General features: G+C 41.3%; 2 protein-coding genes across 3 annotated transcripts; both read left to right on the plus strand.

The window, feature by feature from the left end:
* Window positions 1-3,924: 3,924 nt before the first annotated feature.
* On the plus strand, window positions 3,925-7,621 carry LOC115529494 (uncharacterized). Its single transcript, XM_030338264.1, has 5 exons — window positions 3,925-4,257; window positions 4,446-4,589; window positions 5,697-5,750; window positions 6,143-6,400; window positions 6,591-7,621. Exons 2-5 carry the CDS (start codon window positions 4,461-4,463, stop codon window positions 6,867-6,869), a joined length of 720 nt encoding a protein of 239 aa, XP_030194124.1. The 5' UTR covers window positions 3,925-4,257; window positions 4,446-4,460; the 3' UTR covers window positions 6,870-7,621.
* Window positions 7,622-14,464: 6,843 nt separating this feature from the next.
* LOC115529499 (uncharacterized) lies at window positions 14,465-17,678 on the plus strand. Of its 2 annotated transcripts, none has more exons than XM_030338272.1 (5): window positions 14,465-14,632; window positions 14,945-15,023; window positions 16,118-16,171; window positions 16,572-16,829; window positions 17,019-17,678. In XM_030338272.1, the coding sequence occupies exons 2-5, from the start codon at window positions 14,946-14,948 to the stop codon at window positions 17,295-17,297; spliced, it is 669 nt and encodes a 222-aa protein (XP_030194132.1). In that variant the 5' UTR covers window positions 14,465-14,632; window position 14,945; the 3' UTR covers window positions 17,298-17,678. The 2 variants fall into 2 exon arrangements, with proteins under 2 accessions (XP_030194132.1, XP_030194133.1); XM_030338273.1 differs by having other exon boundaries at window positions 14,472-14,632; window positions 14,914-15,023.
* The last annotated feature ends 666 nt before the right edge of the window (window positions 17,679-18,344 follow it).

Here is an 18,344-nt window from a genome sequence, read left to right on the forward strand (position 1 = left end):
ATTATGACCAATATCGGCTCCCCCAAAGGGTGTGTGCTATCCCCCCTACTGTTTATACCATACACCAATAACTGCTCCAGCCCTCACCCTGGTAGGCATTTAATTAAGTTTGCTGATGATACAGCATTGGTCAGCCTCTTCCAAGGAGATGAGCAGGACCATGGCCCAGTCCTGCATGAGTTCCTTAACTGGTGTGAACAATCCCATCTCCTCCTAAACACCTCAAAGACTAAAGAGATGGCTATTGACTTGAGGAGAGACAAAGCATTTCATTCAACGATTATCCAAGGGCAGCCCATACAGTCTAGGGCTTTGACTTTTGGCCAAAAATCATATTCGAAGTTCGTTTGTTTATTAATATTAGTATTCGAATATATTCGAATATTTATTAATAATATTTTGACCATTAAATGCCTTCAGTAATACCTGGGCTGAATCCGAGTACTTAGTACATACTATTTATGTTCAGTGTCTACTACTTGACCGTACTACACTTGTAGTACGGTCTACAGCTATGCGTAGAACGCCTAGAACGGTCTACAGCTATGCGTAGAACGCCTCTGAACTCTTCCGAACACCGCCGTAACTCCACCGGATGTTTGGAGATGACGTGTCTCCCCTCAGATGCCGGCAAAATTACCTTGATAAGTTACCTGTTTTCCATCTTGTCATCGTTGCTATTAAATTAAAAATGTCTTTTTACTTAATTACTTACTTTACTTTTTTACTCTTTTTAATGTCTCTTTTTTTCGCCGCTTTCTATGACGTCTTTCTAAGCCGCTGTTGGTAGTGTCGGGTCAGCCATCTCTTCTTCGTTCGTTACCACACCCGTAGTCTGGTAACGTAGTGACCTACCGTTGTATACTGTGGCGGTAGTACGCATTCGGAAACGTTTTCCGTGCTACACAATGCACACTGAGCATTCGGACGCGCTATATTTGTGGCGTACTACAAAATGCATACTATAAGTATGAGTATTCGGATTCAGCCCTTGATTGGGCTTTGCGATGTTTGTTTACCGGCGTTGCTATGGTTACCGGTCTTGCGTGTTCCAACTGTTTATTATGTTTCTAATAAATCGCTGTCTAATCAATACTTCATTCACTGCCTCTTCCGTGGTCATTACAATATTATGAATAGACTGCATGGGTTCTCCGACGTCTCTCCCTCTTGGCCTGCCCATAACAGGTTCGAATATTAAGGGCTGCCTAATATTCGTTCGAATTATTTTTATTTTTTTTGATATTCGAATTATATTCGAATCACGAAGTTCGAAGTCAAAGCCCTAATACAGTCTGTCCATGAATATAAGTATCTGGGGGTGGTTTTAGACCACAAGTTGAATCGGGAGCCGTACACGGAACTCATTCAGAAAAAAGGACAGCAAAGGCTTTACTTTTTAAAAAAGCTCATTTCATTTGATGTAGACTGTAAAATGGCTAAGATGTTCTACACTGCTTATGTGGAGAGTGTCTTGACCTTGTGCATAATCTGCTGGTTCGGCAGCGCAGCAGAAGCACAGAAGACTAGGCTTAGGAAAATAGTGACCACTGCCAGCAAGCTGTTGGGTACTAATTTAAATAGTCTGGAAAACACCTACAGAGCGAGCGTTCAGAGTAAAGCAGAAATTATTTTAGCAAATTCTAAACACCCACTTTTCTCCACCTTTGAACTATTACCCTCAGGTAGCAGGTTTCGATACCCAGCCCTCTCCAAAAATAGAACAAAACAGTCATTCATTCCACAATCCATCAGCCTTTTAAACAAACATTTAAAAAGAAGGTTTTAATTGTTGGTTTAAAATGCCAACATCTTTAGATGTGTCCCTGAACTATGTGGAAAATATGATGATTTGGGGGTTTTGTCTTGTCAGTGGTTGTTTATCTTTATTTACTTTTTGTTTTTTATGTTGTTGTTGTCAACGGTCATGTGTATATGTCTTTTCACTGAGAACAATTTCCCCAAGGGGACAATACATTTCTAACTAACTAACCTTCCAGCCTGGGCGGCTGAGCTGTTCGTCCTTTCTTACCTAAATGTTTGTTCCCCATCTATGCTAATTTGACACATGGTAGAGACCACGTATCAAAGGGGGGAATGGTAGATAGCGTTGACCATTGGTATACCTTGGTATACACAAGGACTCGCAAACTATGCACAATTTTTGTGCCTAGTTTTTTTGTGCATCCCAAGGTGGGGAATGTTACGTATTTTAAGCACATAAGCTGCCCCCACATAGCCACTAGGAAGCAGGATCGAACACATAAGCTGCAATAACTACTCCAGCCACAGATGGCAGCACCTTTAGACGGCTGAGGAGGGCGGAGCCATTACGTCACACCGACCACGCCCACTTCACATAGGCCACGCCCACTTGATAGAAACCAGCGCAGAGTTCAGATTGAGGCCAGAGCTGACCCGGCCTAAACCCGGGGCTCGAAGTAGCTCACGGTATTTCTCTCACACGCCTTAGATACAATTCCCTCCCTTTTGCTTCATAGTTACCATACCGAAATAGGCCTACTTTAACAAATAAAGTGAGTTAAAGCGACCAGGGATTGGACTACTTTCTTCAAAAAATCGCGACAGGAATCCTAAAGAAATTATCCACTGACACTGGTTCACATTTGGTGACCCAAGCAACCTAGCAAGTATGTAGGAATTGATCTACTCACCCATTGCACATACCACCCTCAGAGTGTTGGGACAGTAGAGGGGGGGAAACTGGCCAATAGAGAACAAACTGCCCAATGCAACTGCAGATAGTCGCTGATTAGTGCCGAACCGAACCTGATTTGCTTATCAAGAAGACATCAGACCCCAGTCCTGCACGTCAGGTAGACAGTGTAGAGATACAGTACACATAAAGACCCGGAACTGGTGGAACATTCAAGCACACCCCATTTCATTGGACTACAGTTTTTGCCATTTGCTTGAACACGTTTTACAAAACTTGGCTCAACACACAAGCAAATAAGACACAACACTGAGAAATATACCATTCACATCTATGTAAAATTGAAACTCTTCTATCGAAACCTAACAATCCTTTGTCAAACTGTCACTCTGATGACAAAATGATACTTGTATCATATGAATACACTTTCAGATCAGCGACAACACACTAGTCTGCTTTATATAAAAGACTGCAGTCTTCCATATTCACTGTTTTTATTCAGTTCCACAGAAGGTATGTTTTCATAACAACAAAAAAATCGAATACTCAATACTGTACATTGCAGTACGGTACTTAACAGTGCAGTAAATTCAGTTTAAGCAAAAATAAAACAAAAATACACAACTGTAGTGTAAACACAGAAAAACACGGTAATTGTACTTGGGCGGGCTTATGGATCCTCGCCTTGTGTGCTGAATCCATCCATGGATTGTGCTTACCTCAATGTCTCCACAGGCCTGTTCCATTGCCTGCAGAACCATACCTTTACAAAGGTATGGTTACATGTGTTTAATGTATAGCGACAAAAACGTCAAGTTGTGTTACTTTGGTCTAAAAATGTGTCTATAGTGTTCAAGCAATGGGCAAAAACTGCAAATGGACTACATCCTGGAACTTTGCATTACACACACTGAAATGACTGAGTTTTTCTACAAGAAGCAGACAATTTCCAAACAACCTACTCTTCTTTTTTTATTTTTCATTGCTTTATATTGTGGTTGTTACATGACAGCATGTGAAGCAATAGACTGGTCATTTGTTCAAGTTGTTCTTTTTTCTTAGGCTACCTCTCCTTCGAAACTAGGTAGATATTTAGTGCTTTTCCTAGTACTGGCCCCAGACAAGCGCTACACTTGGGTAAACATTAGCTGTTTTGATTATTGACACCTACAATGTGCGGAGGATCTGAAACTGTATAAATAACTCTGTCAAACTGTATTCTGGACTCATTCTGATAGAGGAGTTAAGTATGCATGCATTAAACCTAGGTTATATATGTTCTACAAGTGTTGTGTGCTTTTTGTATTAAGAAATCTCATCTTTCCTAGATGCCAATATCTGTTAAAGGAAATTGCCACGACTATATTAAATATAAATATGACACGTTACTTAAAAAATATATCTTTGGTTAAACGCTTCACCGGCCCCACCTGCAACACGAAGCACCCCAGGGTGTCAGGGGATTACGCAGAATGAAAGATGGTGATGTGCCCTCGGTGTGAACAGAGGGCTGGGCTAAAACAAGAGCTATTCCTCTAACCGTAAACCACACCTTCCAACCGAGCAACTACAGCCAACAGGTGAGGACGGATACTGACCCTGTGTCTCTAGTGATGGTTACCACTCGTACCAAACATTACATTTGCTGTTTTATTTCCTCTTGTCCTTTATCTTAAGCATGACATTTACATTTTAAATGTTCTTAACGGTATTGATATTAAATATTTATTATTATTAATATACATTTTAATATTTGAACTCCCACCAGACAGGAAATAATACTATGGAATTCCTGTCTATGCCAGGAAGAACTCCTTGTTCTTCTGTGCTCTTTAGGATGTCCAGCACTGTCTTATCCATCCTGGTGACCTTTGTGTGTCTTGCACCGATACTGGAGGTCAACAGCACACTGGTAAATATGTCCGGTCTTTTTCTACTCTGCGAAGAGCTGCAGTTCTTCTGGATAAAAAGCACTATACAGCAACGTTTACATTTCTCAACCGATTTCAATGACTCGTGTTAAATAGAAAAGTAAAGCCAATACAATAATATGATTTTAATTTGATTTTAAAGCTGCTTGGTGAAAAGGTTTGCAGCCCTGCCCAGCTGAAGAGCAATCAAGGCGTGTTCATGGTCCTGGTGATAACGAGACGCCTCGTCATTGATGACGCTCACGCTTACGCGTTTTCCCGACAGCGACCGTTCATGTGCACTGCGTTCAGAATCTAAAAGTTGTTCACGGCAGGGGTTTTTTTATCCGATGAAAACCAGTCAGAACTAAACAGAACTTAGTAGGATTAGTTTCACGTTTGAAAGCCTTTATTTCCTTGTAGCCTATCACTTACTATCCTTTTGCTTTTATTTATGAGAATTACATTGTATTGCCACTGGTTACACTTGCCCTTAAAGTGGACATATTATACCACTAGGTGTGTGAGTAGCCATTACAAGCCGCTTCTTTTTGTGCCGCTTCTGACATCACAGCTGGGCGTGTCCACCTAGATGTATGACGGATAGATGAGCAACGTTTGCTACAGTCCACTGGGTAGGCTGGTAGACTGATCTATCCAGCACACATCTAGGTGGACACGCCCACCTGTGATGTCAGAAGCGGCACATTTTCAAAATGGCTTGTAAAAATGGCTCATCACAATAGCACCTGGTAGTACCATGTGTCCCCTTTTATCTGAATCCCAATATGGGGCCAAATACGTCATTCAAATAAAGAATTTCAGGCTATACCACAAAGGATTTGCCACACATCTCCTGATGTAGATGAAGGTAGCATAAGGACACGGGAAGACATGTAGAGCAAGGGGTCATTTAACAATTGCATGCAATGCACATGAAAATTATTTTCCATGCCTCAATTCCGCCTCTTTGGGCCGCTGTTATGCTTCTTAAGAGGTCATAGCTGATTTATACCAGTTTGACCACTTGGTCAAGGAAACAAATCTCATTAGAAACTGCAAAAAGACAAAGCAGTTATCTTACTTTTGACTTCTGCTCCACCACTCAGGATGACCGAAAGAAGAAGATTCAAGCTGTGGAATTGGAGTTCAATTCCCTGAAGGTGAGTCACATCTCGTAAGGCGCTGTAAGACCTACGGCACAAATTGGGCACGGTCGCTCCGTTGCAAAATAAACTGTGACATTGGCCAGACATAAAATGAAGAAGCTAAACTTATAATTAAATTTATTCAGGTCACAAAAATCTTTTACCCCTTTATTCTGTGTCGGGGTCCTGTCAGAGTTGATTGCACATTAATGTCCGGCTCACTGAACATGATTTCTTACATGGTGTAGAAATAACTGATACCAAAAAACAACACAAACTGTAAAACTTTGGAGATAAAAGGACATCCAAATATAAATAGAAAATATGACATGACAATACGCAGCACAATAAAGTAACAACTTAGCTTAAGCCGCTATAAAATAACCTGTTGTTCTCGGCGCTTCCAGGACTACTACAATACCCGGAAGGAAGCCGTCGCTGAAGAGTTCAAAGAGATTGAAAGTGAAATGGACGCTTCATCGGCCATTTTACAACAAAGCAGTGGGCCAAATTTTGCGGCCAGCAAGAAGAACTCTGAGACACTAAAGGAGTGGTACACTGAAACTAAAGATACATTTCTCCTGTTCACTGAAGTCTTTGACAACGCGTATGTGTTCTTCCAGAAGGGAATCGAGGAAGTCAAAGACCTTGTCCATGTAAACGAGGTGAAAAAAGATGAATTATAATCACACCTTATTAACGTTAGCATAAGCTGACGCATTAGTCAGCATAATTATATTGCATTAGCATAGGGGTTCGAGTGAGTGGGTTCATCAATGCTGATGCGATGATGAACTATAAAATACAAACTGACATAAAGTACAAAGTGTAACCTGTTGTTCTCTGTGCTTCCAGGACTACTACAATACTCGGATGGACGCCCTCGCTGAAGAGTTCAAAGAGTTTGAACGTGAAATGGACGCTAAATTGGCCATATTAAAACAAGACAGTGGGCCCAAGTTTGCGGCAAGCAAGAATTATCTTGAGACACTGAGGGAGTGGTACTCTGAAACTAAAGATACATTTCTCCTGTTCACTGAAGTCTTTGACAACGCGTCTGAGTTCATCCATAAGGGAATCGAGGAAGTCAAAGACCTTGTCCATGAAACCGAGGTGGACAAAGATGAATTATAATCACACCTTATCAACATTGGCATTAGTTAATGCAGCAATGAGCTTTATTATATAGCATTAGCATAGGGGTTAGAGTGAGTGGGTTCTTCATAGCTGATGCGTCACTGCGTCACACAGGATGATGGAGGGTGGAACCTGTTGGCCCGTGTCAGAAAGTGTCAGTCAGGGTCAGATAGTTATGTTTCTGACTGCTTTATTTGTTGTTTTTGTGGTCGTATTCAGGATTAACTGAGTGAACATCTGTACAAATGTCATGATGTTTTGGGTTTTGGGTCTTTCTTTTCACAATATCTGTTCTGTCTGCGTTTGTATACAGATCTTGTAAACTCTCCCTAATTACTGGTAAATATACTTATAAATAAATGTTTTGTCATATCTTGTTATTCTTATTTGTTTGGACTATTTTTTTTTCTTGCCTTATGAAAAACTATAGCAGAGAAGCTGATATTTATTTGGCAACAGACTTTGACAAACCGAATGAAGGTCTCTGTGAACACGCCCTAGCCTTAACGCCTCGTTTCCACATACGTATGTTTTTCGTATCCGTACTTCCGTAAATTTACGGAAGGGGTCGCTAGTACTTTACGTACGGACATGAATTTATTTACGGACAGCCAAAAAGATGGGGGAACGCATGATAATGGCCGTTTTTCGGAGACCGGTACTGTGGAATATGAGGATCGACATCTACCGAGATAAAAACGAAACCAACCAGGCTTGGAAAGAGATCGGTGAGGAGTTTGGCCTGCCAGGTAATTACATGTTTTGTGAAATATATTTAATTAAAAAGAGCGGGTGACCGTTGATAGCATGGTTGACCAATTCATGTTAGCTAACAAGTTTTAAGCTAATTATGCCTAATCAATACAGCCGTATTGTTCATAAATTGGTTATTAAGACAGGTAGGCTATTTTACCCCTTGCATAGTGTTATAAATATCCCAATTTACTCAAGCATGACACAATAGGGTAGGCCAGATTACTTTGAAATGTTTAATGTGGAAAAGTAAACTTTTTTTATTGTCTTCCCAATAATATGGAATATGTTGCTATACCCAAACCTGATACTGTAGTATACTGTACTGTAGTACAGAGGTTTTCTTTTAGACCAAGCATAAATTGAATGAAGTAATATAAAATCATAGGATCATTAATGTTTATTGTAATGTAGAGTTATCTGAAAATTGCAGTTATTATTTGAAATGGCAACAACTTAATATCTATTTCCCTTGTGCTCTCACAGAAAAAGACAAGTAAAAAAAGGTGGCACGACCTGAGGGATCGATATGTGAGGGAGAGGAGGGAGGCATCAGAAACCACAGCCAGTGGCAGCGCTGCCAGCAACAGGAGGCCCTGGTGCCATGCTGGACTGATGGCCTTTATAGACCCCTTCGTGGCATCCAGGATGACGATAAGCAACATGCCAGAGAGTTGTGGGAATGGTGTGGATGAGAGTGTGAATGAGAGTGAGATTGAGAGAGTGCATGAGAGTGAACGGGAGGCCTTCTTGGCAGCTACCAACTCCAGCATGGAAGATTTTGTGAATGTGAGTGTGACTGAGAATGTGATGAATGAGACTGTGGCGAATGAGAGTGTGGCGAATGAGAGTGTGGCGAATGAGAGTGTGGTGAATGAGAGTGTGGTGAATGAGAGAGTGAATGTGCAAGTGAATGCAGGTCGGGCTGCAGGTGCTGGGCAAGAAGAGGAGGGCTGGAAGGGCAGAGGCACCCATGCCAGCCTTTGAGCGTAACCTGATGCTCGCCCTGGAGAGAACAGCTGGCCCCAGTCTCCCTACTATTCCAGTTGTGGATGAGGACCACCATTTCTTGCTAAGCCTCCTGCCATCACTGCGGCGGCTGGAGCTTAGCAAGAAGGCACTCTTGAAGCTCCAGATACATCGCCTGATGTATGAGGCAGAGTTTCAATGTAAGTGGGGAATGGTTACAATATACCTGTTAATTGTTATTGCAAATATTTCCCTGACTTGATCGACCTGTCGCTATAACCTGGCTGTTCTGTCTTTTTGTCATTTGGCTTTTTCAGAACAAACTCCTGTGACCTGGTGACTCCTGTTCTTTTAATTTAAAATGTTACAGTTCTATTTTTTTAAATTAAATAAAATCACTTGATTGTTTATAAAAATGATTGTTTATGATTTGGTTCTTTTCACTTGAAAGCAAATAAGACAATGTTACAAGTACTCATAGAGCAAATTATCTGACAAGATTATATGACAAACAACAAATAATTTACTTTATCAGCCTGAAAAAAATATCCTATCATAACCTATGCAAATATTTATTCATAACACAGTGAAGATGCGTGTTCAGAAAAGTATACTGTACAAATTCATATGGGTTTAAGGGACGGGAAGTTTGCTCTTTATTGATGTGAGTGGCACTGAAAAGGGCCTTTTTTTATGAAGATGATGGTATCAAACTACATTATTCTGCCATGAAACCTCGCCAGCAGCGCTGTTGAAATAGGTCATGAACCTCTCCCTCTCCTGCATCACTTCCTTGGTGGAGTTGTTGGTTCCAAGACGCCTGCCTCCTTCCAAGGGGACTGCTTCGTCACTTGATGGAGGTGTGGCCTCTGTTGACCTCAGCAGGTTGTGGAGGATGCAGGTTGCCTTTACACAGGCTTCCACATGCTCAGGATTTTGCCCCATCACTCGGTAGTACATGCGGAACCTGGATGCAAGGATCCCAAAGGCACACTCGACCACCAGACGAGCCCGAGACAGACGGTAGTTAAACAACCGCTTCTGCCTTGTCAGGTTGTTTCCAGGGTAGGGCCTCATGATGTGCTTCTGCAGAGGGAAGGCCTCGTCCCCCACAAACACGTGTGGCATCTCACCAAGCTCGGGAGCACCAGGAAGGCTTCTGTCAGCTGGGATGTGGAGTGTGCCTGCTTGAAGGGCTTTTCCGAAGGCAGATGCTCTCAGGGTACCGCCATCACTCCCTTTCCCATAGGCACCGACGTCGTCCATCCTGAAACAGTAGTTTGCATCCACTACTGCCTGCAAAACAATCGAGCAGGGTGGAGCCCGGATCGTGACGTGTTTCCCATCTATCGCACCAATGCAGTTGGGAAAGTCCCACTCCTTCTCGAACTCCTCTGCGATGGCTCTCCATTCCTCCTCTTTTGGCATCTGCATGCGAGTGCTCACAAAGCCATCCCAGATGGCATTTGCTGTACCCCAAGGACTTGTAGGAGTCCCCTGTTGCCAGGTATCTAAAATCAGAAAGACAAAAATAATGTTACATTACAGGTAATTTACTATTAAAGGCTGCAGCGATTTTGATTACAATGTAATCAATGCTTAGACATGCCACACACATCTTGCTCTTACAAAGCTGTAAGTTGTGCTGTTTTCTGTATATATCACCAAATACTAATGTCAACATCTGATGGCATTACTGTTGTGTGTGTGTGTGTGTGTGTGTGTGTGTGTGTGTGTGTGTGTGTGTGTGTGTGTGTGTGTGTGTGTGTGTGTGTGTGTGTGTGTGTGTGTGTGTGTGTGTGTGTGTGTGTGTGTGTATGTGTAGGCTATATTAGTGTGTGCGTGTAGCCTATATCTCTTTAATAAAATAATATAAAGTATTTCGAACATAAAACATGCAAGCAGGATTATAGTTATTATAATTATAGTCCTATCAATAAGCTTACCTCAAACAGATTGCCAGGCGCTCCGCAGGGGAGATCGCCTGGCGTTAGGTGGTATCCTGCCGAGCGATTTTTGGACCCACGACGGACAGAACAGAATCGAACATCAGCTTGGGCAGTCGGAAGAAGTTTTTAAAAGGATCTCCATCCCCGAGTCGCAGCTCCTGGACCAGCCGGTGATAAGCGCCAAACTCCAAGCGCTTGGCCAAAAACTGCCTTGTCCAGCATGATGCCCTGCGTCTCTGCCATCTCTGGCGATTGCGCCAATATAGATGGCGAGCACTCTCACTCGTGTTGGTGTCATCGCAAAGTCTATTCAACAAAAATAAAAATGAGCGCTAAAATTATTGAGGGAAATCACAGCAGTAGACTATAATTATATAATTAGGGGTATCCTTAGCCATAAATTAGGCCTATACAAATAATACAATCAACATACAATCAAATCCGACTGTATTTTATATTAAACTCATACAAACGAATGATCAAACAGATATCTGACCGTTATTTATGTAAAACATATGATATATTAAACTGATCTATAACCATTATAACCATTTCATATCAAAATGATGAAGTATAGAGGATCCGAAAATAGAAATACTCACAATTTGTCTTTCAAACTCAAAAGCAAGCGACCTACCAAAACTTTGATCCGGTATCTCCGTAAAAAGACGGCGAAAGTTAAATATTTTTAACGTATATCACGGAAATACCGGACAGAAATTTTACGGAGGGGAGGAGTCTCGGAGGAAAAACGGACATTACGGAGAATCACATTGGAATGAATGGACTTTCGGTCGGAGACGGTTGGATCGCATACGAGAGTACGTATGTGGAAACGAGGCGTAAGAGAACTGCAGATTCCCGTACAAACGCAACAAACTAAAACATGGGAACAAAACAACAAGAGGAAATCTAGTTGAACGTTCATCGATGTGATTATTGTTGATATATTATGCTATTTACCATTTCATAGCAAATATCAAATATGTATGGTAGGGATGTCCCGATCCGATATTTGGATCGGATCGGCCGCCATTATTAGCAAAAAAATGCATATCAATATCGGATCGGCCCGCCCGGGAAAATCCCGATCCGGACTCCCGATCCAGTTTGTTTTCAAAACTCCGGTCCGTGTTTTCGAGCACACCAATGTAGGTAATCCATTCCAGTTTTTTTCAGTTTTTCCCCCCAAATCCGGTCCGCGTTGTTCAGCACACCTAGCGCACACTGTGTGTGTGGTAATTTGACTATTTTCTACTCAGGTTTTGTGTGTGTTGCTTTTATATATAATGTTATATTGTTTACAATATTGTTTACACTCTTGTTGTTCAAGAACAGAGCACTGATGCCAATTCAGTGTGTGTGTGGTAATTTGACTATTTATTATTTTGTCTATTTTGTGTTTATTTAACCCTGAATAAACAGGTCAGCTTCTCATTACCAACTATTGTGGATTATTCAAACTAACCTAATTAAGTTGGCTAGTTGTTCTTAAGAGTAAAACCCTTTTCAACATGAGTAGTACAACAAAATAAGTAAATATCTTTAATCTTTAATACATGCTTGGATCGGCCGGTATCGGCCGATGCTAAAAGCTACAATATCGGTATCGGATCGGAAGTGCAAAAAGCTGGATCGGGACATCCCTAATGTATAGTATATTAAACTCTCGCATGTTGGTGGAGCGCATTCAATGTCCCAATTTAGACAAAATGTAACCACAAGCACATCTTTATAGGTTTAGGTTTGGACGTGTAACCCATATTAACCGCTAAACACACACAATATCCACACTAGACGTATTTAGTAAGCCAACCAACAAAAAGGTAAGTAGTTAAAACGTTTACTTATTTGAGAACAATATAAGTGCATGTCACAGATCCCATATCGCACATCTTACCATCCTTACCATACAGGCTACAACAAGTAATTAACATTACTAACTAAGCCCGCACATAAAACAAACAAAATAAAACAATCCTTTAAAAAGGAAAACCCCGTTTCAGGCCTGTTGATGAATAGTCCTTCTCGCTCCTCTGAGCCAAGAGAACTCGGTCGGCTACTCACACGTCCAGGTGAAACGCGATGGGCGTCTTTGAAGGTCCGTGGAAGTCCGTGAGAGTACTGGGAAAGTCCGTGGAAGTCCGTGAAAGTCCTGAGGAAGGCAGTGGAAAGGACACAGGCGCTCCTCACTTCTTGTCGCGTGATTTCCTTCGCCCGAGCCCGGTCAGCCAACCCGCGTGGTCACACCCGCTATCTTGTGCGGCGGTCCCTCGGAAACCCGGGGCAGTAGCGTCGCTAGCTGCGCTAGTTAGCAGGCCACTGTTCAGCTACTTCTGTCAATTAAGTGACCGGGTCGTATGTGACCCGGTTCGGTGGAGCTTTCAAGTTTGTGTTGAACTTTGTCCTCTTGTTATGCGGATATGTCATCCAACAATACTTCACTCCCCGAGTAAAACATGTGCTCTCTCCAACAAACTTCATTTTTTCCTCTCTTCCTTTGTCCAGCACGTCTCTCCCGCCAAAAAAACTCATCGCGCCCCCTCCTGGCTCGATGGCCATATCACAGTTAAATTAAGCAAAGGATACATGCTCCCTCCTCCAGCACTTCTGGAAGAGCCTGGTCGCAGACTCACACACAGACACACACAAATAACCCATTTTATAGCATTAGGCCCAATTCATGCCCATATCCGGCTTTTTATGGGTCCTGAAGGTCACATCATATGAAGTGGTTTGTCTTTGTGTGTGTGACAATGTTTCACATTAAATTTTAGATATTCCCAGGTTCAGGAAGAGACTATTGCAGTGGCGTCACCAGGCTGCTTTATTCGGGGCTAAAGCCCCGGATATTATTTAATTAGCCCCGAATAAAATGTTGCAGTAATTTTTTTAATTTTTTACATTTATCAGTTGCCTAGTCCTTCTAGATAGTCCTTTTGGCAAGAGAATAAACAGTTTAAAACATAACCAGACTGTTTACAACCTCAAGTGATTAACCCATCCCATCCCCAGTCAAATCCATATATATTAGCGCTGTCAAATTACAGCGTTAATTTCGATTAATTAATCACAGAAAAAATAACTCGTTAAAAAAATTAACGGCAGAATAATCGGGCTTCTATAGTGCCATTTTACCCGGTGCGTCATTTGCGTTGAAACAAAATGGAGGCAGACGAGAAGACGCTGCTCGGCCCCGTGAACAGAAAATTCATGTTTAAACAACTCCCAGACGGAACTGTAGGTAGGAACACCGTTATCTGCAATCTCTGTAGTAAGGAATTTTCCTATCACCGGAGTTCATCAACCCTTAAATATCCCCTCAATGGAAAACATTTGGTAGCAAGCTCGCGGGTACGAGCTGCCACAATAAACTGGTCATTTGTTCAAGTTGTTCTTTTTTCTAAGGCTACCTCTCCTTCGAATCTAGGTAGATATTTAGTTATTTTCCTAGTAATGGCCCCAGACAAGCGCAACACTTGGGTAAACATAAGCTGATTTGATTATTGACACCTGCAATGTGGGGAGGATCTGAAACTGTATAAATAATCTGTCAAATTGTATTCTGGACTCATTCTGATAGAGGAGTCTAAAGTATGCATGCATTAAACCTAGGTTATATATGTTCTACAAGTGTTGTGTGCTTTTCGCATTAAGAAATCTCATCTTTCCTAGACGCCAATACCTGCTAAAGGAAATTGCCACGACTATATTAAATATATATATATATATATATATATATATATATATATATATATATATATATATATATAAATATATATATATATATATATATATATAAATATATATTTAAATATGACAAAAAATAACCAAATATCTTTGGTTAAACGCTCCACCGGCCCCACCTGCAACACGAAGCACCCCAGGGCGTCAGGGGATTACACAGAATAAAAGAGATGGTGATGTGCCCTCGGTGTGAACAGAGGGCTGGGCTAAACAACAGCTACTCCTCTAAACCTAACCCTAACCCACACTGACAACCTTCTGGCCATCGAGACTTTATTGCAGTTTCAAGCAGGTCGATTGTGAATTCTCTCTCAAGGACATCCGAGCATCTCCAGCCAACAGGTGAGGACGGATACTGTCCCTGTGTCTCTAGTGATGGTTACCATTCGTACCAAACATTACATTTGTTGTTTTATTTCCTCTTGTCCTTTAAACTGAAGCATGACAGAAAGGCTCAATTAATCTTCTTTTTTTTTTTTGGGTTAGGGTTAGGGTCTTTTGATCTTTTTAAAAATCTTCTTATCGTTATTAATATTCAATATCTTTTATTGTTTAAATACATTTTTATATTTGAACTCCCACCAGACAGGGAATAAGTACTATGGTATTCCTGTCCGTGCCAGGAAGGACTCATTGTTCTTCTGTGCTCTTCAGGATGACCCGCACTGTCTTATCCATCCTGGTGATCTTTGTGTGTCTTGCACCGATACTGGAAACACTGAGCAGCATACTGGTAAATATGTCCGGTCTTTTTCTACTCTGCGAAGAGCTGCAGTTCTTCTGGATAAAAAGCCCTATACAGCAACGTTTACATTTCTCAACCGATTTCAATGACTCGTGTTAAATACAAAAATAAAGCCAACACAATAATATGATTTTAATTTGATTTTAAAGCTGCTTGGTGAAAAGGTTAGAAGCCACGCCCAGCTGAAGAGCGATCAGGCTAGGGTAGGAGTTAGCTATATTTGTAATGTACATGTGATGTACTCAGCAGGTTATTTTGCCCAACAAAACCAGTCAGAACTAATCAGAACTTAGTAGGATCAGATTCAAGTTCGATCGCCTTTATTTCCTTGTAGCCTATTACTTACTATCCTTTTGCTTTTATTTATGAGAATTACATTGTATTGCCACTGGCTACACTTGCCCTTATCTAGAGCTGGTTTACCAGTGCACACCGTTTAAAACTGAGCAAAGTCGATGCCAACAGACGGTAACAACTTCATTCAAAAGTAAAGTATGTGTGATTAGCCATTACAAGCCGTTTTGAAAATGTGCCGCTTCTGACATCACAGGTGGGCATGTCCACCTAGATGTGTGCTGGATAGATCAGTCTACCTGCCTAACCAGTGGACTGTAGCAAACGTTGCTCATCTATCCGTCATACATCTAGGTGGACACGCCCAGCTGTGATGTCAGAAGCGGCATATTTTCAAAACGGCTTGTAATGGCTCATCACACTAGCAACTGGTGGTATAATAGGTCCCCTTTAATCTGAATCCCAATTTGGGGCCAAATACATCATTCAAATAAAGAATTTCAGTCGAAAACACAAAGGATTTGCCAAACATCTCCTGACGTAGATGAAGAAGGCTTAAGGACACTGGAAGGCATGTAGAGCAAGGGGTCATTTAACAAATGCATGCAATGCGCATGGAAATTATTTTCCATGTCTCAATTCCACCTCTTTGGGCCGCTGTTATGCCTCTTAAGGGGTTATAGCTGGCCTATACCAGTTGGACCACTTGGTCAAGGGAACAAATTTCATCAGAAACTGCAGAAAGACAAAGCAGTTACCTAACTTATGACTTCTGCTCCACCTCTCAGGAAGACCGAATGAAGATGATTCAAGTTATTGAATTGGAGTTCCATTCCCTGAAGGTGAGTCACATCTCCTAAGGCGCTGTTAGCCCTATGGCACGGTCACTCAGTTGCAAAGTAAACTGTGACATTGGCCAGACATAAAATGAAGAAGCTAAACTTATGATTACATTTATTCAGGTCACAAACATCTTTTACCCCTTTATTCTGTGTCGGGGTCCTGCATCACCCTTTCAGAGTTGATAGCACATTAATGTCCGGCTCACTGAACATTATCCCTTACATGGTGTAGAAATAACTGATACCAAAAAAACACACAAACTGTAAAACTTTGGAAATAAAAGAACATCCAAATATAAATTAATAATATGACATGACAATACGCAGGACAATAAATTAACAACTTAGCTCAAGCCGCTATAAAATACAAAGTGTAACCTGTTGTTCTCGGCACTTCCAGGACTCCCACAATACCCGGAAGGACGCCCTCGCTGCAGAGTTCAAAGAGATTGACAGTGAACTGGACGCCACATCGGCCATATTGAGACAATGCTATGGGCCCGGGGCTGAAAAACTTAAGAAGAACTCTGAGACACTGAAGGAGTGGCACACTGAAACTAAAGATAAATTTCTCCTGATCTTTGAAGTCCTTGACAACGCATACGTGTTCCTCCAGAAGGAAATCGAGGAAGTCAAAGACCTTGTCCATGGAAACGAGGTGAACAAAGATGATTATAATCACACCTTATTAACGTTAGCATTAGTTAATGTATTAGCAAGCATTATTATATGGCATTGGCATAGGGGTTAGAGTGAGTGGTTTCATCAATGCTGATGCGATGATGAACTATAAAATACAAACTTCCATAAAGTACAAAGTGTAACCTGTTGTTCTCTGTGCTTCCAGGACCACTACAATGCTCGGATGGACGCGCTCGCAGAAGAGTTCAAAGAGATTGAAAGAGAACTGGAAGCTTCATTGGCCATGTTAAGTCAAGGCAGAAGGCCCAAGTTTGTGGCAAGCAAGAATTACTTTGAGACACTGAGGGAGTGGTACTCTGAAACTCAAGATAAATTTCACCTGTTCACTGAAGTCTTTGACAACGCGTATGAGTTCATCCATAAGGGAATCGAGGGAGTCAAAGACTTTTTCCGTGAAACCGAGGGGAACAAAGATGAATTATAATCACACCTTATTAACATTAGCATTAGTTATGCAGTAATAAGCAATATTATATGGCATTAGCATAGGGGTGAGTGGGTTCTTCATCGCTGATGCGTCACTGCGTCACACACAGGATGATGGAGGGTGGAACCTGTTGGCCCGTGTCAGAAAGTGTCAGTCAGGGTCAGGTAGTTTAGGTTTCTGACTGCTTTATTGGTTAGTTTTTGTGGTCGTATTTAGGATTAACTGAGTGAACATCTGTTCAAATGTCATGATTTTTGGGGTTTTGGGTCTTTCTTTTCACAATATCTCTTCAGTCTGAGTTTGTATACGGAACTTGTAAACTCTCCCTAATTACTGGTAAATATACGAATGGATAAATGTTTTTGTCATATCTTGGTATTCTCATTTGTTTGGAGTATTTTTTTTTTCTTGCCTTGTGAAAAAGTATAGAAGAGAAGCTGTTAATTATTTGGCAACAGACTTTTACAAACCGAATGCAGGTCTCTGAACACGCCCTAGCCACTCCCGTACAAACACAACAAACTAAAACATGGGAACAAAATAACAAGTGGAAATCTAGTTGAACGTTCACTGATGTGATTATTGTTACTATATTATGCTATTTACCATTTTATAGCAAATGCCAAATATATATATGTTAATCTCTCGCATTTTGGTGGAGCGCATTCGATGTCCCAATTTTGACGAATGTAAACACAATAACAACAGAAGAATCTTTATAGGTTTAGGTGTGGTCGCTCAGTGCTTATCAAAACCAAAACAAACAAAAGCTCTCAATCATTCAAAGCCGGTCTGCCTCGATATGGAACTACTTTGTGCTGAAGGTCTTGTGCGCAGTTCTTAACTTAGTAACAACAAGCGGTAAGCAGGCCCATATTAACACGATACATCCCCCCCCCCCCCCCCCAATACACACCACAATATCAGACATAAGCAAGGGGATTTCTTCAATGTAATTGACTAACTTGTCCAACTACATACATGTAGGCATATGATCAATGAGCAATGTATTCCAACGTCTCAATTCAAAATGTCTATCAATTC

Source organism: Gadus morhua, chromosome 17 (assembly GCF_902167405.1).
Source record: "Gadus morhua chromosome 17, gadMor3.0, whole genome shotgun sequence".
Taxonomy (NCBI): domain Eukaryota; kingdom Metazoa; phylum Chordata; class Actinopteri; order Gadiformes; family Gadidae; genus Gadus; species Gadus morhua.

Excerpts from the sequence above, each read along its gene's own strand:
- LOC115529494 (XM_030338264.1), top strand. The coding sequence starts at position 4,461 with ATGGAATTCCTGTCTATGCCAGGAAGAACTCCTTGTTCTTCTGTGCTC. Across the intron at positions 4,590-5,696 it reads TGGAGGTCAACAGCACACTG|GATGACCGAAAGAAGAAGAT; the intron begins GTAAATATGTCC and ends TCCACCACTCAG. Across the intron at positions 6,401-6,590 it reads ACCTTGTCCATGTAAACGAG|GACTACTACAATACTCGGAT; the intron begins GTGAAAAAAGAT and ends CTGTGCTTCCAG.
- LOC115529499 (XM_030338272.1), top strand. The coding sequence starts at position 14,946 with ATGACCCGCACTGTCTTATCCATCCTGGTGATCTTTGTGTGTCTTGCA. Across the intron at positions 15,024-16,117 it reads AAACACTGAGCAGCATACTG|GAAGACCGAATGAAGATGAT; the intron begins GTAAATATGTCC and ends TCCACCTCTCAG. Across the intron at positions 16,172-16,571 it reads TGGAGTTCCATTCCCTGAAG|GACTCCCACAATACCCGGAA; the intron begins GTGAGTCACATC and ends CGGCACTTCCAG.